At 46.5% G+C, this 22,170-nt stretch overlaps 1 protein-coding gene across 1 annotated transcript in view; it reads right to left on the reverse strand.

Annotated features, from left to right (window-relative positions):
- The window catches only part of LOC146839211 (uncharacterized), a 173,898-nt gene that overhangs the window by 148,577 nt on the left and 3,151 nt on the right, over positions 1-22,170 (reverse strand). Inside the window, exons 2-3 of the mRNA XM_085603233.1 lie at positions 5,481-5,552; positions 2,669-4,626 (exon numbers count right to left, since the gene is read on the reverse strand). Of these exons, the coding sequence (XP_085459359.1) occupies positions 2,669-3,506 (838 nt within the window). The 5' untranslated portion in view covers positions 3,507-4,626; positions 5,481-5,552. The remainder of the gene's footprint in view (positions 1-2,668; positions 4,627-5,480; positions 5,553-22,170) is intronic.

Genomic DNA, 22,170 nt, shown 5'->3' on the forward strand with positions numbered 1-22,170 from the left:
GAAACAGTCATGGCACGAATGGTGCAGCCAGTAAAAAATGTACAAAAAGTCACGTCTACCCGTGCAAACACAAATGGGACCAGAGTAGCCCCCATGACGTCCACAGAGAGCGAGGGGTAGCCTGACAAGAATACAAATTTTACCGCTTGTAATGAAGAAAATGACGTCCAATCACTGCTATTGTGAAGCTTCACCATTCCATAAACCATGAAGTACTGTACTGGCGAGTTGTAGAATGAAACTGACATTTTTTTTTTTGTCGAGAGAAATTAGCGAGCATAGTCATTAGCCTGGAAATATAGTGGGCAGAAACAAAACCCTTAAAAGTTCCATGTTATCCAGTTGTTTGGAAGTGGTACTTGTGGACTTTACAGTGTTGCCAAATTCCATAGGTTTTTGTCAGTCAGTCAAAAACTTTATTCGATATATAAAATATCATAAAAGTAATTAAGATAGATAAAAACAGGAAGGGTTATAACAGTATCTATAACAGCATAATTCATAAGACCCAAGGGGAGAGGTATTCAGCAATCTATACAATGGAAGAAAAAGACAAGTATGGCAACAAAAGGCCAGTTCAAATAATGCTAGGGGCTGAGCTGGATCAGAGAACATTTAGGCTTGACACGGAGGCTGGCACTTCTTAAGTAGCCTCTGTCTAATCCTCCATGCCCCCCCCAAGAACTTAGCAGTCCCGCAGATGACACTAGGGACTGTTGTCTCATAGGTGAGGATGCGCAAGGCCACCCTAGCTGACCTGCAGCCCAGATTTGAGCAGGTGGGTTTCAGCCATCTAGATCGAACCCGACTGTATGCCCGACAAGCAAACAGAAAATGGGCAGTTGATTCCGTAGGGGAGGCACAGCCCGGGCAGCCCTTTGCAGCACCCTGCTTGCTACTCCACCCTGTCTGGAACTCATGTAATGGTAGAGTACCGTATCTAAGCTTGAGATATAATGATCTATCACTTGGAGACTCAATCAAGTCCAAGAAGGCCTCCAGTCTGGGTGTGGGTTTAGTATCTAGAAATTTCTCACTAAGAACGCCATTCTGAGACCTCAGGGTGGCGGCGTTTATCCAGGCCCAGTAGATTTTTTTTACAATGGCTTTGGAAGGGGGGCTCTGGCTCTCCCAAAACTCACACAAGCCCAACGCCACCACCAAATTGTATAGGTTAGTTACCCAGGGAATCTTAAAGCGAGCTCCAAGTAGAAGAATGTCGTTCAGGGCAGATGCATACTGGCCCAAGTCCGGGGACCTTCTTAGTCTGACCCAATATAATAGAGGGCGTAGTCTAGCCACGTCACTTATAGGGTGTCTGTCAAGGTCACTGCGAAGGGGGACTAGGGGAGTAGACTGGGGAAATGAAACAATGTCTCTAAAAAATGTATTTTCTGATTTGGTCAGATCAGTAAGATTATCGAATCCCCATAGTTCCGCCCCATAGAGAGATGCAGGTAGGGCCTTCCCCTGGTAAACCTCTGTTGCTGCAGCAATTAGACGGCTAAAGGACAGCCTCTGGTGTCTTGCTATCGCTCCGGCTGTGCGTTTATGGCACAGGAGCATTTTAGAGAGATGTGGGGCCCATTTCAGCTTATTATTAACCCTCACCCCGAGGTAGTCAAAGGCTGTGACCAGCTCCAAATTAGAGTTATCCACCCTAATGTTGTTTTTAAAATTCTTGGAAGGGGACATGGCCATTAACTTGGTCTCGGAGGTGTTAATTTCAAGGCCCCTAGTGTAGCAGAAGTCGGTGAAGCGGGTCAGGAGTTTTTGAAGGCCCATAGGGCTTTTCGAGATTAGTAGCATATCGTCTGCAAACAGCAGGGAGGGTGTTTTTTCCCCGTTTTTGAATGATGCAGAGACACGCAGTATGTGCAGGAGATACACATACACGGCTCAAATGAACTTTACAGGCAGTAAATTGTTCGGCTAGTAGACACAAGCAGTACTGGGTAAAACAAAGTCCATAATAAGTAATATTGTACAAGCACAACACGCCTGGGCTAGGGCTGTCCGGTGGTGAGGACACTGGTGGGGGTTAAAGGCATAGTGCTTCATGCTTACTTGTTTCTTGTTGTCTTCTTTGGTTTCTTGAGAGAGACTTGTTTCTTCTTTGATGATATCAAAATTGTTCTGTGACAAACACCCATGTATCTTGCTCGCAGTTGTTCCTTTCCTGTGGATACCTCCTCATGTTCTTCTTGTTGTAGTTGCTGCTGTAGTCTCAGTAGATTTCGCCATCTCCTGGTCCACTTGTATGTCAGGTACCTGAGACCTGCTTGTAGCTGTAGGTTCGTCACCAACTCGTCACCATAAAATGTAGTGATGAAGGTCCATACAGGAGGTTGTAATTCAGGATGTTTTATTCAAGTAGTTAACAAGTAGTAAAGTTCAGAACATCAAGTATTTAATGTTGTAGATCAGAGCCCCACCAGGAGCAGCCTGTCGCTTCACCTCTCTGTGTCCCAACTTTCCGAGGCACATCATGACACATTCTATTGGGCCTAATGCACAACCGCTGGCAGAGCAGGAGGAGTAAAATACACAACATTACCAAATGCAGGATACTACACAAGGTTTTTTTCCAGGTAAGTTTTCCCAGATTGAGTGAGACCAGATTTCCGACTGAAACTTTTCCAGCATTCAGAGAACTAATAAGGTTTTTCCCCAGTGTGAGTTCTCTCATGTCTAGTGAGATTTATTTTATGACTGAAGCTTTTCTGGCATTCAGAACACTGATAGGGTTTGAGCCCAGTGTGGGTTCTTTCATGTACAGTAAGACCAGATTTCCAACTGAAGCTTTTCCAGCATTCAGAGCACTGATACGGTTTTTGTCCAGTGTGCGTTTTCTCATGTTGCATGAGATGGTCTTTCTGACGAAAGCATTTCTGGCACTTAGTGCACTGATACGGTTTATGCCCAGTGTGGGTTCTTTCATGCACAGTAAGGTTGGATTTCTGACTGAAGCTTTTCCAGCATTCAGAGCACTGATAAGGTTTTTGCCCAGTGTGAGTTACCTCATGTTGTGAGAGAGTAGATTTCCGACTGAAGCTTTTTCGGCATTCAGAGCACTGATAAGGTTTTTGTCCAGAGTGGGTTCTCTCATGTTCAATTAAACTGAATCTCCGACTGAATCTTTTCTGGCATTCATTGCATTGATGAGGTTTTTGCCCAGTGTGAGTTCTCTCATGTCTAGTGAGAGTCTTTTTCCGTTTGAAGCTCTTTTGGCATTCAGAACACTGATAGGGTTTGAGCCCAGTGTGGGTTGTCTCATGTTGAATTAAACTGAGTCTCTGACAGAATGTTTTTTGGCACTCAGAGCACTGATACGGTTTGAGCCCAAAGTGGGTTCTTTCATGTACAGTAAGGCTGGATTTATGACTGAAGTGTTTCCAGCATTCAGAGCACTGACAAGGTTTTTGCCCAGTGTGGGTTCTCTCGTGTTCAATTAAACTGGAGTTGTTTGTTTCTCCAAGTTGGGTTTGTTCCTGAAGACATGCCATCTTAAGACAGAATCTGATTTCTGATCGTGTTCTTGTTCATGTTACAACTTAGCATTAACTTCTAAACTACACTACTGATGCTCTTCTTAACATATGTATTTAACTAGTGATAGTTTTTACCTGGAGATCATTTTCCTACCTTTAAAGGCACCGATCTAACTTGTCTTATTAACTTTCACCGAGGAGCTCCTTGTATTTATTAAGAGGCCTCTCATGGATTCATTTTCTCCAAGTTATTCCCGGGTGAAATCCCTCAAGTTTAATTAGTCTCGTTCAGTGATTCTAGTTTATCACATTAGATTTCGGAGTTTTAAAAGCAGTGGTGAGGTCTTTGGGGTTTAATGTTTGCATGTTCGGTATGTTTGTTCATACAAGTAATGACAGGTGATTAGGGCATGCCAGGGTGGTTTATGAATTATCAATAGCGTAACACTGGCCCCTTTTAAGCTTTTTGTGCCAGTACATGCTTTTTCCACACATCGGCTAAGGCTAAGGCAGGGGCATAATGCACTTTGGAGGTCTGGGACACCTGGAAACCACTCGGATCAACCCAAGAGATAGAGTTGGTGGGGAACATCTTCCTATATCAGAAATGATAATCCAGCATCTTTGCTGTAACGACATCTGAGAAAGAACATTTACAAAGACTTTCTTTTAAACAATCTTTTCTCTCCTCTCGTCTCCAGGAGATGGAGATAAAAGCTTGCGCTTGTAAACCGGGGATATTAGTCTTTTTGACGGTTCTGTCACATCACATCACGTCCATGGATGCTGATCTGTTGGGGAGGGTTTGGGTCTCCAAAGCATTTCTCAAAAACCATCAAACAGAATTTACAACACTGAGTTTTCTCAAGTGCACGGCGTGGGGATCAATTGTGGCCAATGTTCTCCTCAATCTCAGTTACTAACACTTGGTAAACATTTATGGTCATTTTACTTTAGGGATTTGACAACTTTCACATTCACCAGTTTCTTCCGCTCCAACATCCTCACCATTCCTGGCACATAGAATGTGTTTCTCCTCTAGAGCTTGAGAATGTTTTTACTTTCCTTGAAGAAATCCTTTTCGTTGTATTTCACTAAATTTAAACCTTCTTTCTTCTGTTCATGCTTCTGTCACCTGTAGAAATGGAGTCAAAAATTGTGAATGAACACAAAGAAAAAATATTTGTGACCTTATACTTTGCACAAAGAAAGTATTAACAAAAACAAGATAGGAAATCAGTTTGAGTTGCATTTCTGATAGTGGTAAAACAGTGTGGATCCGGAGCTTGGGATCACTGGAAATCAAGGATGTGAGAGCAAAAGAAGTGAATATTTAAGAAAGAAACACAGATTCTCAGAAGCAGCCAACACTATCAATTTACAATTTCTGTGGCAACGGCTGGCGTCATAGTGAGATATTTGTAATTCTTTTAATGAATTATTAGATGTTATTTACTCCCCTGCCCACCTAGACTGTTAATCTATTCATTTTTTTTCCAGTGATCTAGGAAGGGACATTTTATTGAACAGCACAACAGTAAAGGAAACCAAAAAGGGTCAAGAAAAGAAAAACACAAAACAGAGGAAAGAGAAAAAAGGCTTCCTTCCACTCTCACCACAGGGGTCCAGCAAAGGAAACTCTGCAGCAGATGCTTGTGAACCCATGGAAGTCAGAGAGAAAATACGCCGAAAGAACGGACAGAGGGAGGATAGTATCACGTGGTCTAGAAGAGGAGACAAATGTGCCAATAGTTAAGGAACTGCTGGGGACAACTGACTAAAACGAACTGGACCTGAACTACACCCCCAACATGTTCCAGGAGGAATGTGGCTCCAACAGGTGATTTTCAGAAGTTTGAAACAACAAGAATAGTGCCGAGAGGGAGTCAAATGTTGAAGCTGAAGAGACAAAAAAAACAGAGATCAAGAAAGGGAATAGAGAAAGAAGAAACCGGGGAAAAGGAAACGTGGAGTTATAGGAATCCTTACCCGACAGTTATCTTATTTTTTGTTCCTCCAAGGGTGGCAGCCACGTCGCACTGCCTGGTCATCCCAGAATACCTTGAAAGGAAGTAAAGAAATAGTTGAGCATCAGACGACAATCACACTTCATCCCATCTTCCAAATAACCGTCCTGAACTTCCAAAACAAAAGAATCTCTTGTTCTCTGGAGGCCATTGTCAAGCAACTATGGTTATGAATAAATCTTTTTTTGGTTCAAGAACCCCGATCCCTGGCTGGAAAAGGTCTCTGTGAATATGGAGTGCACCCACAGTCTCAGAGAACAGACCCCAACAACCCAGTCCACGTCTTCATAACGCCCATCTTCCCATTTTCAGCCCATGAAACTTGCAAATCAAAACCATCTGGTTCACAAAAGGCATGTTAAAGTCCTTGTCCATAATTCTGTGCACCGTTCATAAATGAGACAACCAGACTCTTAGATTTCTACAAATCATGCTCTCGGAGCAACTGCAATTCAAGTTCAGGCTGATGCAGAGTTCGAAAGCTGAGCAATGGAAGCAACAAGGCATCAATGTGTTGGCGCTTTTTATATATAAATTATCTGAAGGGATGATGCGGAGGGTCAGTGTCTTGTGAGCTCCAAAACGGCGACTCAAGGACTAGAGTTTGGAATCGAACCTTCAGAAGGCAAAGCTTAGAACATTGTAATGTTGAGATCCATTGAAGATAACGGAGCAGCAGCATGTTCCAATTCGACTGCCTTTGATTCTGCATGCTCGGCACAAAGGCCAGTTGGGCTGGGGGCATTGGCTGTGACATCCCATTCTGTGCCATCTGATTCATGTTCCCATTTACCAGTTTGCTGCAAGCATGGCAAGGAGCGTGTCTTATTCTGCACATTATTAATATTTGAGGTATTTAGATTGCCATGGTTAGTAAAACCGATACCTTGAGAAAATAAATTCTGGATACAACGCTAAAAGACAGGCAAACACGAAACCACACGCACCCTTTCTGTCAGGTCTCCGACTTTGCTATATTGTGTAAATCTGCACTAACTTGTGTCGCTCACATTATTTTTGAACAATTGACTTGCTTATGAAAAACCTTCGTCTTTAAATTTGATCAACTCTTTATACTTTTGCACAACAATCTTGGGTTATTTTGGGGCTCTTCACTCTGTGGCTCCTCAACTGGCCAGTTTACAACCAACTTTAACTCATTCCAGAAATCTCTTGGGACAATAATTTCAAAGACCATATTCAAACCCATCCAAAGCACTTTCAAAACAGTTACAATCTTCTCCCCCTCTGTGCCAGTCTTTTCTGGTTCTTTCTTAGCTTGTGGAAATTCGTTGTGAATGTATGAAGATCAGCTCTCATCCATGGCACATGCACATACGCTGCTCCATGCACTTCTCAAAAATTCTTTTACATCAACTGTTTCCGACTCTGAACCACATTCGTCAGTGTTAGACCTGGCACCATTGGCGTGGGTCTCCCTTCCTCTTCTTTGATGGATTGCCTCCTCTGTTTTTGCTGATGTTGCTGGTTTAGACGCTTTGGGCACCGTGCCACTGCCGTCCAGGGCGCAGTGCAAGTGCTCCCTGTGTAAAGCAATGTTTAATTTGTGATTCCATGATTGGTGTATTTGATTTACTGTCGGACCCTTGTATCGTGGTATCCCTTGCACAAGGTGTGCCATGGGGCTTGTAATTCAAAAGCTACTGGTGGGCTTGCAGCACCGGTTGTGCCACCCGCCAGAGTAGCTCGTAAAGTATGACTCGGGCCTGCCACCGCAGAGCGCCGTATGCAGCCTGTGCCGCTGTGTGACTCGGCGAGTGCCACCACTCGCCGGTCTGTGAACCTTCCCTCTGCGACATGTTAGTCACCCCTACAGAAGGCCTGCGTGCAGGGTGCGTTGTGTCTAGGAGGCAGGTCATGCCCTGAAGTGTGTGGCGTGACCTGGTAGTGAATTACACCCGAGCGCCTTTTTCACTATTGCACGACTGCCTATTCCCCATAGGCCAGACTGTACAGTTTCGATTACAGCATCCTATAATCCTAACTGACTCAGGGAAGCAGGTAGAGAAGCGAGTTTAGTATGCCTGAACTCAGAATGATAAGATGCATCTTTTAGGAAAGTTGATTTTAACATTCTGTGTTTGAAAATACCCCTTTTAGAAAGACAGTATTTTCTTGCCTGACCATCCAGTCTGCTTCTGCTAGCGTGTGTATTGTCTGTCTGGGTTTGCGAGTGACAGGGCTGGGGGGACTCCAGGAGGTAGGGCGCGACGGCACTAGGGTGATTGTCTTGAGAGTGGTGGGGAGGAGTAGGTACCTGGGTCTGAATAGAGCTGGGCCATCTCCCACAACGTCGGCTCCACCCCCTGTGGTGAGTCTGAAGACCCTGGCCCACCCCAACAAAGGAAGAAGACACGCACTGGTGGATTGCACCTGAAACTAGTTCTGGCCAAGCAAAGGACCCTCTGCCATCAGAGGACAAAGGATTTATGGGTATAAATACTGAGGCCCAGACCCCAGACTTGTAGGATCACTTTGGGAACGAACAAGACAACCCTCTGCGGTGGAAGAGCACCCGGAGACCGCAGGAGTTGTACTGCACCTCTGCCAGAGCGCTGTAGTAGGTTGGCCTGTGGTGGTGTCTCTTGTGCCAAGGAGAGGTAGAAAGGACCAAGGGAGAAACTTTCATCATCTTGCCGAATATTCTCCAAGGGCTAGAGTTGAGCTAGCCTCCTGTTCGAAGACACAGGGATACCAACGACTTCACCTCTCCTGTCTGAGCGGTTTCAGCTGCTACAGAGGAACTCTGCAACTCCAGTCAGCTAACGATGCCGCTTTCTGCAACGAGACCGTAAGCGCTGCTCTGACTCGCCCCGTAGACTGCCGCCTGCCGCTGTGCTGCAACCGGCCCCAAGATCATCATCTGGGAGGAGCGATCATCGACAAGAGTGACCAAGCACTCATTGACTCACATACATCAGCAACGACCTGTGGTGCCGGCACTGCCGAAACGTCACCTCCTCTCTGGTAAGAACCAAAGCCGCCCCCTGTCTGCCTCTGCATTCAGGGCCCCGCCGCATCGCTTTCCCCTGAAGCAAGGAACCGACGCTACTACGTGCCACGCAACATCGCAGCTCCCTGACGCCGAGAAGAGCCTTTGTTTGTTTATCTAGAGGTACTGTCCCGTGACTCCAGGCCCGACGCTGCGCTCCTCGCAGGTGGGTTGTACCCCGAGAACTCTGTTGTGCGTTGAAGCGATCACTCCCGTTGGGGTTATCTGTTGCCAGAGACACTTGAAGCTAAAGCCTATTTTTGAGTAACCGTAAAGCATATTCGTAATGTGGATTTTTTGTTGTTAAGGTGTTGTGTTAAATATATAAAGTTTACTTATTCTTGATACATCCCGGTGTGGAGTCCGTTTGTAGTGGTTCATCGGTATTACTGTATGTGGTCACAAATGCTAAACAAGGGGGTGAGCAGGGGTTACCTTCAGCGTGTAACTCCCTTGCCCTGACGTCGACAAAGGGTCTCTATTTGACAAAGGTGCATACCATTGCCAACTGGAGACTCCGGGTTCTAACAGTCAGCATCCCCTATTTCTATATTTTTCCTTTGTGATTTTTTTCCCCTTCGTTGTCCATTTGTTTTTTTATTTCTTCACATTATCAAACAAGCAAGCATTGAGCAAACAAAAGAAACTGATATTTGAAGGCCAAAAATTTCATTAGAAGAAATTATAAATGGTACGATTGGCTCGGAGATGACAATGCTGTATAATGAAGAAGAATTGAAATATTTGAATTTGGAAACGTCAAAATGTGCATGTGACGCTTATGAGAAGCATGAAGATTTATCAAAAGAGCATAATGTAAATTGAGCAATATGAAGTGTGACAATTGTACTATTAAGAACACATCTGAAAGAACTAATAAGTACAATAAGAGATTGAGATGATGTGAAGAAATAAAAAAACAAATGGACAATGAAGGGGAGAAAATCACAAAGGAAAATATAGAAATAGGGGATGCTGACGAATGTGGTTCAGAGTCGGAAACAGTTGATGTAAAAGAATTTTTGAGAAGTGCATGTAGGAGCGTATGTGCATGTGCCATGGATGAGAGCTGATCTTTATATATTCACAACAAATTTCCACAAGCTTAGAAAGAACCAGAAAAGTGTGGCACAGAGGGGGAGAAGATTGTAACTGTTTTGAAGGTGCTTTGGATGGGTTTGAATACGGTCCTTGAAATTATTGTCCCAAGAGATTTCTGGAATGAGTTAAAGTTGGTTGTAAACTGGCCAGGTGAGGGGCCACAGAGTGAAGCGCCCAAAAATAACCCAAGATTGTTGTGCAAAAGTATAAAGAGTTGATCTTTTCATTTAAAGACAAAGGTTTCTCATAAACAAGTCAATTGTTCAAAAATAATGAGAGCGACACAAGTTAGTGCAGATTTACACAATATAGCAAAGTCGGAGACCGGACAAAGAGGGCGCGTGTGGTTTCGTGTCTGCCTTTCTTTTAGCGTTGTATCCAAAATGGTTTTTACTCAAGGTATCGGTTTTACTAACCATGGCAATCTAAATACCTAAAATATTAATAATGTGCAGAATAAGACACGCTCCTTGCCATGCTTGCGGGAAACTGGGAAACGGGAACATGAATCAGATGGCACAGAATGGGATGTCTCAGCCAATGGTCCCAGCCCAACTGGCCTCTGTGCCGAGCATGCAGAATCAAAGGCATTCAAATTGGAACATTCCTTCAGGCCCGATGGCCCAATACAGAATAGAATACCAAATTTTCAACAAATTCAGGATTTCAACAAAATTCTTCAGTGATTAACAATGATTTTCCACAACTTCCACCTACACTAGGAGTTTCTACTGGACTGAATCAGACGCAATGACGGTGCCTGAGACGGGAGAAGGATTGAACGTTTGGTGCAGTCCTAGAGGTCACCCAGAGCGGCCCTTTTGTACAAGAAGTAAAGGGGAATCCGGCATCTCTTTTAATCAATGAATGTGCTACACGTCCCACAGTCAGACTGACAGGAGCTCCCAACCCACCCCTCTTGGGAAAGGAGTCCAAGTTGTAGGTACAACATGTACACACAATGATGTCCATGGGATTATAGGAAATTACATCACATTACAATGGACCCAGTGTGGCTACAGACGGTGATGACATCAGGAGACCTACATGAGAAGACATAGATAAAAGACTTTCGAGGACTGCCTCAATGACACTTCCTTCAGCGGCGAGGCAGGTAAGGTATGATATGCCTTTTCACCTTCCATTACAGAGCCAGGCAAGGACCAGGGAACACAGCCGCTCTCCCTTCAGTGACATGGAAGAGATGGCAGTACAGCTGCGTCAATATCTCTTCCGCTCCCTTGAAAGTCCTGATATGGACCAGGATGCATAGCTTGTTCTTTCACTCTTGCATGGTCTGGGGAGAACCAAGATGCTGAGTCGGGGCATGGGAGGCCCAGATCATGAGCCAGGGCATGTAAAGGACCAGGGCATGAGCCGGGGCCTGGTGAAGACTGGGACATGAGCAGGGGCCTGGTGGGGCCCAGTATGTGGGCCTGGTGGGGAGCAGCGTGTGAGCCAAGGCCAGGGAGGAGCAGAGCAGACCAGAGCGTGAGCTGGGACCTAGGAAGGACCAGACCATAAGCCGGGGCCTGGAAAGGACCAGGGCTTGACCGGGGCCTGGTGAAAAATGGGACATTAGCTGGGGCCTGGTGGGGACCAGTATGTGGGCTGGGGCCTGGTGGGGAGCAGCGTGTGAGCCAGGGGCTGGTGAGGGCCAGCATGTGAGGTGAAGCCTGGTGGGGACCAGGATGTGAACCAGGGCCTGCTGTGGACTAGCATATGAGCTGGGCCTGGGGAGGACCAGAATGTGAGCCAGGGGAATGGGAGGACTAGCATGTGAGTGGGGGCATGGGGAGTACCAGGATGTGAGCCAGGACCAGGATGTGAGCCAGGGCCTGGTGGGGACCAGGATGTGAGCCAGGGCCTGGTGGGGACCACGGTGTGAGCCAGGGCCTGGTGAGGACCAGGATGTGAGCCAGGGTATGGTGTAGACTAGGATGTGAGACAGGACCAGAATATAAGCCAGGGCCTGGTGAGGAGAAGGATGTGAGCCAGAGGCTGGTGACGACCAGGATGTGAGCCGGGGCATGGTGGGGACCAGGATGTGACCCGGGGCATGGTGGTGACCAGGATGTGGGCCGGGGCCTCCTGAAGACCAGCGTATGAGCCCGGTGAGGAGTAGAGTATGACCTGTAGTCTGGTGGGGACCAGGATGTGAGCAAGGACCTGCTGAGCACCAGGATACAGACCCCGCTCTCGCTCACCTGGCGTGAAGAGCCATTATAGGATGAGAGGGTTCTGCTGCATAGGAGTGCCAGAGCAAGGGGGAGGGGTCGTAAACCATGATCTTCAAAAGAAGGAGGGGAGAGGCAGGAGAAGCCAGTTTTATTTACACCCCTACCCTCTGAACCCAGCCAGATGGCAGGCGTAAGGAAGGAATGTGCAGATGCCAGGGGGAGGGAGAATATGGAGATGAGCCATCCTGGAGAGTGGTTTAGCCGGCAGAGACTTCAGCCATGTTGAATTTTGGAGAAATAGTGCTTTCTGGGAGACCATTTTGCCACACTTTGGAGAGAATGGTCATGCACTGGGGTGTTGCCCTGCACCTCATTGGACAAGAGTGCCCTCCAGTGCGACCCCAGAGAACACTGAATACGTATCTGAGAGGGGGAGTGCCTCTCAGCTCTGCTGCTTGAAACTGAGAAAAGAAGAAGGACTGCCAAGCTGGACATATGATTTGCACCATCAGGCCCTGCACTCTGACTGACTGCACCGGCTGCATTATCTGAACTACAGCCCTTTGGCTGTACCTTGTTTCAAGAGGAATAAAGAGTGGTCTCTCTGCAATCTACAGGTTAACAGAGCTCACCTGCTTCAACTTCACCAAGAGTCCCCTGCCTGGAGTGAATCCAGTGACTTTTAAGGGTGTTGCCCAGGTGCATTGTGGGAATTGTGGTCCCAAACTTTTAAGGACCATTTTAGAGATTCCAGACCCTTGGATTGTGTTTTGGACACTTAGGACCATCAAGAGGAACTTCGGGAAGAAGTTCCAGATGTTTGGGAAAGTTTGGTGAACCATTGTGAGAAAGCTCCTTAGGGAGACCAGACTCTCACAGATAGGCAATCCGGCAAACCCTCACTGAATCTGGCCTGCTGGAGGAGGTTGCACGATGTCTGGTGAGAAATGCTCCAGAAAAGTTTCTAAGTGTGAAGGTAAAATCTTGACCGGGGCCTCCCGCTTAGTGTATTCAACCAGGGATCCATCTCGGTCGGCCTCAAACTCAGAGGCGACCAAATGTCCAGAAGTGGCTCTATTGGTTTCTAAGCACTAAAAAGTGTTTAATCTTTAAAAATGTATATCTCTGGTTCCCTACATTGTATTCTTTTTGTTTTGATGTTATTTAAAACATAAACATATTTCCTATTTTTATAAATTGGTGTTGGATTTTTATTGTGGGTTGTGTCTTAATTATTTACTGAATTTGTGTCTTTAAATGCTGTACATACCGGTCCCTGAAGTTAAGCCTGCCTGCTCACAGCCGAGCTACCATGGGGTGAGCATCGGAATACTCTTCTGAGACCTATTCTGAGCCCTATATCGTGTCCCTGGTATTACTGCCAGTGGTAGATGCACATTAACCACTATTAATAATCCACTTTCCAACAACGGGCCTCACCTCCCCTGCCTGCCCTGGAAAGGCCTCCTCCTCTCTGCACTCCCCTCCCCGTTGACCGGCCTCACCTCCTCTGCACCCTCCGGACAGGCCTCACCTCCTCTGCACACCCTGGATGGGTCTCACCTCCCCTGCACCCTAAGGACAAACCTCATGCCTCCTCTGCATTTTCTGGACAGGCCTCACCTCCTCTGCACTTCCCTGAACAAGACAGGACTCACCTCCTCTGCACCCTCCTGGACAAGCCTCACCCCCTCTGAACCCCCCTGGACAGCCCTTACCTCCTCTGGCCACTGGACAGCCCTCACCTCCTCTACGCTCACTGGACAAACCTCGTCTCCTCTGCACCCCTGGACAGGCCTCACCTCCTCTGCACCCATCTACACAGGACCCACCTCCTCTGCACCCCCCGTCAGCACAGGACAGGCTTCACCTCCTCAGTATCAGCTTGGGCAGGGAAGGCCTCACCTACTCTGCACCCCCTCCCATGGACAGGCATCACCTCTCCTGCACCGCTTGGACTGGCCTCACCTCCTCTACACCCTCTTGGACAGGCCTTACCTCCTCTGCACCTCTTGGACAGGCTTCACCCCCTCTGGACAGGTCACACCTCCTCAGCACACTCTGGACAAGCCTTGCCTCCTCCTGACAGGCCTCGTCTCCTCTGCACCCTCCCCCTGGACAGGCCTCACATCCTCTCCATCCCTGGACAGACCCCACCTCCTCTGGTCCCTAGACAGGCTTCACCTCCTCTGCACCCCCTAGACAGGACAGGACTCAACTTCTCTCTACCCACTGGACAAGCCTCGTCTCCCCTACACCCCTGGACAGGCTTCACCTCCTCTTCACCCTCTGGACAAGCCCCATCTCTTTTGAACAACCCCAAGCACAGGACAGGACCCACCTACTCTGCACCCCCCCAGCACAGGACAGGCTTCACCTCCTCTGTTCCAGGTTGGGCAGGGAAGGCCTCACCTACTCTACACCCCCCCTACCCTCCCTATGAACAAGCATCACATCTCCTGCACCTCCTGGACAGGCCCCACCCCAAATGGACTGGTCTCAGTTCCTCTGCACCACCTGGACAGGACAGGTCTCACCTCTGCATCCCCTCTGGACAGGCCCCACTTCTAGTCACGGCCGGCATGGCTCGCAAGTGGGGGGGAGAGTAAAGGGGGGGTCGCTCAGGGGGGGTTCGGGTTTGGAATTAAGAAAAAACAACACGTCTTGAGCCGGGTCCCCCGTCTTCTCTGCTCCTGCTCTCATGCCTCCAACAGGAACAGGAAGCAGGCAGCCAGGCTCCCTCCCTTTGTGATTGGTCTGAGCGCCGTGACACGACGCTCAGCCAGGGTCAGGCATGTCCTCCATGCAGGCTGTAAAATGAGTGGGGCGAGAGGAGCCGCCCCTGCCCACATTGTCTGCATCCACTAAGCACCAGACAGGGCTCACCTCCTCTGCACCCCCCTGGGCAGGCCTCACCTTCTCTGCACCTCTTGGACAGGCCTCACCTCCTCTGCACCCCTGGACAGGCCTCACCTCCTCTGCACCCTCCTGGACAGGCCTCACCTCCTCTGCACCTCTTGGACAGGCCTCACCTCCTCTGCACCCCTGGACAGGCCTCACCTCCTCTGCACCCTCCTGGACAGGTCTCACCTCCTCTGCACCTCTTGGACAGGCCTCACCTCCTCTGCACCCCTGGACAGGCCTCACCTCCTCTGCACCCTCCTGGACAGGCCTCACCTCCTCTGAACCATGCTTGACAGGCCTCAGCTCCTCTGCACCCTCCTGGGCAGGCCTCACCTCCTCTGCACCCCTGGACAGGCCTCACCTCCTCTGCAGCCCTCAGACCACCACAAGCCTCACCTACTCTGCACCTCCAGCATAGGACAGGTCTTACCTCCTCTTCACCTCCCTGGACAGGCCACATATTCTCTGCACCCCCTGGGCAATCCTTGCCTCTGCTCTGCACCCCCAGTGGACAGTCTCACCTCTGCTCCACACCCCCCTAGACAAGCCTGACATATTGTGCACCCCCTATTCTGCTGGACAGGGCTCACCTCCTCTACACCCCTACTGGTCCAGGCCTAACGCCGACTGCATCCCATACGTCATCCTCAAATGCAACAATGGCTACAGGGACAAAGAAACCCTAGATACTTTTTGTATAAATACAGCACATCTTACTGAGTTAAGACAGAGGAGATCAGGACTTCCATGCCGACACACTGCCGCGAGACGCTGAGGTTCCTGTATGCAGACACTCCAGATCGCAGTGGTCTGAACATCCCTTGCGGGGTGTCGAGCTTGAGACCAAAACGGGGGTCCCGCAGTCCTTTCACTTCAGGTAATGGGGTTTGACTTATCCTAGGAGGATTCTTGGCTCAACACCTACACACATGCTAGGTACCCTTAGTTACATCTAGTTAGGATTACATCGAAGGAGTACGCATTTTACTGTCATGTGTTTCATATGCTTGTACGCATTCATGATTTTAGCAGAATGGTAGAAATCTATCATCCTTTTACGTTTCTAGTGCTTCTAGTTATCTCTATCCTGTACTGTCTATTGATTGTCTCAGCACATCTATTTTACACTAGAATAACGACTGTTCAATAAATACTTATTGAAAGCGTCCCAACCGGTTACTCTGTGTATCTATCGGAGAGAAAGTGAGCACGAGTGACTGAGCGGAATGTAGTACATTATTTCCACGGTCCTGAGGGATCAGGGTGGTCATGTTCGATAGTTGCCAGGAATTATTCCCTCCTTGGTAAGAGGAGCTTCTAGTGGCACTGTGAGCTGGCTGCTATACAGGCTGAAATGCCAGATAGAGGCGTCCAGAATCAGTCTGACACCAATCCTATAGTCTATGTTGGCTAAACGCGCAGAACCTATAAAGGGATATAGGAACTACACAACATGGCGCCGCCAACGTTGGTTGGGTACTTATTCAATAATAGAATCTGAGTAGTTCAGTCGTGCTAATCTCAGAGACCCCTACTCACATATTCCAGAGACGTCTGGAGTGGGAGGGCACAAAAATTCCGGCACAGCTGAGTAGTCTAAATACTATTTATAGGCTGCTGGTTAATCAAGTTTCAAGGACACATTGTTCCTAGAATTGTGTACAAACACCTTATCTCAAAGCCTAACAAGGCCCTTCATAAATAAAAATATTAAAAGGAGAGGCAGTGGAACAACAACAGCTGTTCAATGCCACAGATGATGAAAATGATGCAGATGCAATTCAAATGACACCAAACATCAGAAATGCCGTCACCATGAAATTGGGTGCGTATGGTTTCACATCCATGGGTGGACCGGTAACATTCGTGATTGAGGCACACGAAGCCTATAGAACAGAGGTATTCTATTCGTGGGTTACAGTCCCAGCAGCAAATGCAGTAACAAAAACATTTCATTTCTACACAGAAGATGAAGTGCCAAATGACTACAATCCTTACGAATATATTGAAATTCCACTAACTTACCAGGAACACCTATACTGGTTTAAAGGCGCCCTCCCCCATACTAGGAACAGAGTCAGACTGGGTCCGCTCGGAAGAGACGGAGCAACATGGCCAGTATTAGCCGCCTATACACCACACCCTGACATTGAGACAATGCCAGGAGGAGATTTACTTATACTCCACAAAGAACTAATAAGACTATACAGAAACATGACAATTTGTGATGAGAACACTCACACTACAGCCAACACCGGCTACAACAGCAACAGGACCAGTCCAGACTTTTAAAACCAAGATCACACCACAAACATTACATGCAGTAATGGACAAATTGCCCACAAAACGTGAGCAAATGCCTTTCTGGATAGCTCAGAAAATAACACAGCTGGAGGCAGTGTTTCCATACACTACCCCACATGAAAAACACAATCTGCTTGCCAATGGGAGTAGCTCCCCTGATAGAAGTTTGTATATAGCGCCGGAGAGTAGATTCTTGACAGCATTTTCAGCACTAGGTTCCCTGCGTCAATTCTGCAGACTAGCCCAAGGGTACAAAAATAGCCCTGGGTTGTTTAGCGCTGGGGTAACAGAATGACCTCAGGATTTGGATGAAGAAGCATTGTCCTATGTAGATGACATTTATCTGACTGATGATGACCTAAAAGATCACTTGAACAGGGTGAGCACTATAATTCTGGGGTTCGCCTCTGACGGCTACAAATTTAATTTAAAAAAATCAAGAATAGCCCACCTCAGTGTCCTATTTTTGAGATACGAGCTTTCAAGTGAAGGGAAATGCTTGGCAGCAAACATTTTAGAAAAATGTACACTGTTACAACCTCGTAAATCTTTAAAGAATTTGCAATCTATATTGGGATTCTTAAACTTTGGCAGAACTTACATTTTGGATTACGCAGAAAGAGTAAACCCTTTCTACGACCTCATAAGACCTGATTTCTCAGTTAGGCAATGGACACAGGAGCACACAGATACACTTCGTTCCCTACAAGCTGACATGATCACTTCAAAACATTTACAGACACCTGTAAATATCCACAATCTAGTGATCCGTGTGGTAGTGGGTCAATCAGGATACACCTACCTGACATATAATGAAGGTGAGACAGTACCAATAGCATACAAATCGCACTTGCACACAAATGCTGAGATGCGTTTCGCATCTTCAGAGAACATTTTCACGGTCGTACAGACTGCGGTAGTGAGAGAAAGAGCACTGGCTCAGGGGAAACGAATAATTGTTGTGACTCCAGTACCGGCCTTAGAGGCCGCTACAAAGCCAAGCGTTCCAAACGCTAAAGCCTTACATCAAAGATGGATACAATAGGCTAATTCTCTCACTGCATCAGATGTAGAATACAGTTACAAGCCAAGCCTAAAAACACAAGCATTTCTGCAATGCAAAGAAGTATATCCTCTACCAAATGAAATAATGCCTCTGGATCAGTATGAATATATCATCTATACTGACGGCTATCAGCTCAACCGGCCATATGGAGTAAGCAACCAAACAGCATGGCGTGCGCTATCGTAAAGGGTCGCATGCAGGAAGGCAAGTTCCATCCAAGCTGTACAAAAACGCAATCCCTAGGAGACTGCATGGCTCAGCTGGCAGAATTAAAGGCTCTGATACTGGCTCTGGTAAACACGGATCGGGAATTCCCCACACTAATCGTGTGCGATCCCTTTTACTGTGTCCAGTCTTACAATGAATATCTTCATTATTGGGGACAGAATGGGTATAAAGATGCAAAAGGTGGCACAATCAAGCATAAAAGGCTATGGGAACAAGTAGCAAAGTTGGAAAACGACCTACCAAGAACTCACCTGATACACACAGTCATCAACGTGATGGCGATCATGTTGAAGGGAATTCATTGGCTGATTAAGCCGCAAAGCGGGCAGTCCAGACTGCTTCCGTAGCTGCAATCATTCGTTCAAAGACAAGAAAAACGAGACGGACAGATAATGGTGGCTGTTATTGCTTCATGCAAGAACAGCCCAGTACTACCAAAAGGTTTTCTACTCAAGTACTCCTACAAATTAGATGTAAACAATATTCTGTATGCAGATTCCAGGAGTGGGGGATAGAGTAATACCAAACATGGTCTAGGTTCTGCACACACAAGCGTTAATGCAACAGCTTCCTTGTTGAAACAACGCTACTGGTGGCCAGGATTATTGACACAGACAAAGGAATTTGTATTGAGGTGTCTGTCAACAGATGAAGGGCTCCACAGTGAAACGTCCTGCGCAGATACCTTTACTGATATTAGATAGACCATTAGCCTGTGTCTATTTGGACTACTGCGGCCCCCTAAATTCAGATGGGGCTTATAGATATATCATGGTCGCAGTAGATTCATGCTCAAGATTTCTATGGGTATGGCCTCAGTGCTCGGCTGACGCTCGAACTGTTATAAAAGATCTGCAAGTCTTTATCGGGACATAAGCAGTTGGTGCATTACATTCTGATCATGGCCCCACGTTTAGCTCTCTGGCTTACAAGGAAGCTATGGAAGGTTGGGGTGTGGTAGTGCGGTACTCCTCTCTGTACCATCTCAAGGGAAATTCGGTAGTGGAGAGGAAAAATCGGGACTTAAAGCAGCTAGGGTATTAGGTTCGGGTGGTAGTTGGGTCAATCACCTATATGGGGTACAGCGTGCCCTCAACAATCTGCCAAGAAGTCCTCTTGGGGGGTCACTTCTTGCAAGTTCCTATTTGGGACAAGAATGTGGGTACCTGATCTTGATTGAGAAGGCACAGTGGTGGATGAAAAACCGGTTGACATCAATAAACATTTGGCTGTTTTACAGGATCTGAATGAATCCAGGACACAACTAAGCAATGTCCACACTAAGCAGACCGCCACTGAGGAAGTTAAATCAGTAACAGCAAGATCTATCTGGATTCCTAAAGTCGGGGATCTGGGCAGAGAAAAGATACTGGACAAAAAAGAATTTGGGCCATCTTACCGGAAACCCAGACCTGTCCTAGCAGTGCAAGGAACAAGAACTGTACTACTTCCATCTCTTGCCGGAAGGGAGAAGAGATTTGTCTCCATTGATCTGATTAAACCACAATATGTGCCTGATACTGAATAGTAGGCCTCATGGACTCTTGGGTAGCAGACGTCCTCCTCTCACTACTATACAGGAAGTTCAAACAGAAAGACTCATCACCATTGAAGAGTCACCAGCACGGAATGAAGGACTATGCAAAAATCAAACAGAAAATTTTACTCAAAATGAAAGACAACTAGCTATCAGACCAAACACCGATATCTATGTCAACACGCCTCGACAAGAGCAACCTCCAAGTCCAACAAAACCTGCTGAGCTACCAACTATTGATCGAACAGCATCTGGCTATTTCGTGGACTTCGACTCCTTTTTCATTGGATCCAAGTGAACCTGAAACGACGCCAGCCCCAAAATTACGTAATCACTTAGAAAGACATACCTGGTATCACCATGGTTGCAGCTGTGGATAATTACTGGGGTTTTATTCTTTCTTTTCTGGTTGGGCTTAGTTACTGTTTTCTACTTGCTTATTAATGGTACTTATCTTAGACAGAGCTCTGCAGCTTCGAACGTGAACTTGATTTTAAAACCACATGTTTCTTCACGCCGTGAACAAAGAGACTTGTCCAATGTGAACATTACAGCGATTCCTATTCCTGATGGGATAGTTTGGGACAAGGTTGACTATGATATATTCGGACCTACGGAACTTTTAAAAATAGCACAAGTATTTAAAATTTTGTTAAATGATATAATTACCTCCAGTACATTTTCTGATGATTGAGACTCTGAAACTGTTAATAACATGTTGTCTGATTTAGAAAAAATTGCCCCATTTCCGAACACTGAAATGATAGAAGGTACTTCAGACTATGACACTTTGTACTGTTACCAACATTATGGTCATCATTTTTTGCACAAATCTTTATCACCTAGAAATGTTTTCGAGTACCACCAGTGGGAACATTGCCCTACACCACCAAAAAGTAGTTCGCAAACATTTGCACAGACATTTTCATATTTTACAAGGTTTAACACTTCTGACCCAACCTCATATTATTATAAAGTTGCACCCACATCGGCACTGAAAAATATGTTGACAAACACCAAACATATTTACTCTGCTTCCTTTATTGCCCAATTGTCTGAACAGGGTTTCGACCTATGGAAGGACACAATAGACTTAAAATCAGTCTGGGGTTCTAGAGACTGGCAAGTCCAGGGAACAGAAGCGCTATTTAGAGCATGCCTCATTCCACAGCAGATGATGTTTCTGAATGACAAAGTGCAACAGACATCCTGTCTTGGACTAGCCAAGAACAAGGACCTGAACACACCTCGGTTTCCAACACCATCACAGATGGAGGGGGGAAAAATTCAACATCACAAGAAGGGGCAAAAACAGATTACATTTTTCAGTACAATAGATCAGACCCTGATAGGAAAGGATGGTTGGTTTGGCCCATAGACACGAACAGATGTCAAAAAAGATTCTGGTGTACCATCGAAGTTTTCAGTATCCATAGGCCAGACCCCCGCTACGAAAAAAGACAACATCCGGGGGTGGTGACATCATACAGTGTTGGGCAGTTATGAATGATTGATTGAAAACCTCAACACGCACACAGGGGAAACATCACTTATCCCTACTGTCAGATGACGTGGACCTACAAGATTTTTTATCAGGTCCCAGAAAGCCACGCGACAAACGTTTCTTATATGCTGTGCTGTCTATAACGAACTCTGGAAAATCTCCCAACAAGAAGCAGAGGAGAGACTTAGAGAAATAGACAGGATTAACCTAGAAAAGGCATTAGCTGTAGTTGACAATGGTATGACGACATTAACATCCAGGATTTATTCACTGGGCAGCATTGTATCTTCAGCTATAGATGTACTAGAACAAGACTTGACAATGTTACAACACGGGCAATCACAGCTACGTTCTATTATGTTATTGAGCTGGGCGTTGCAATCACTGCGCGCTGGTTATGTGCCCTGGAGTTTTCTCAACATTACGTCTTTATTTTCCGCATATAATCTAATGGAGAAAGAGACGGAAATGGCACAAAGAGGAGCAAAATATACAATGCTGCGCATTGAAAAACTTGACAAACTACCCTTTACTGTGGCAGAATCACCATCCACAGAATAGTTAATCCATGGCCATATTACATTACCAGTCACAACTTTTTGATTCCAGTATTGCCTTGAAATACAACAGGCAGGCAGATATGACAAAATGGGTAGGGAATACATCAAGGAATCATGGGAATTATCGTACAGATTTTGATGCAGGAATGGGGACCGAGAAGTGTTTCTAAGTGGTACAAACTGCAAGAACGCTTTAAGCAGTTCTCTCATGTGCCAGGATATTTTACTACCTGGAGCTTGTAATGGTTCAGTAGC

Source organism: Triturus cristatus, chromosome 4_2, assembly GCF_964204655.1.
Source record: "Triturus cristatus chromosome 4_2, aTriCri1.1, whole genome shotgun sequence".
NCBI lineage: Eukaryota > Metazoa > Chordata > Amphibia > Caudata > Salamandridae > Triturus > Triturus cristatus.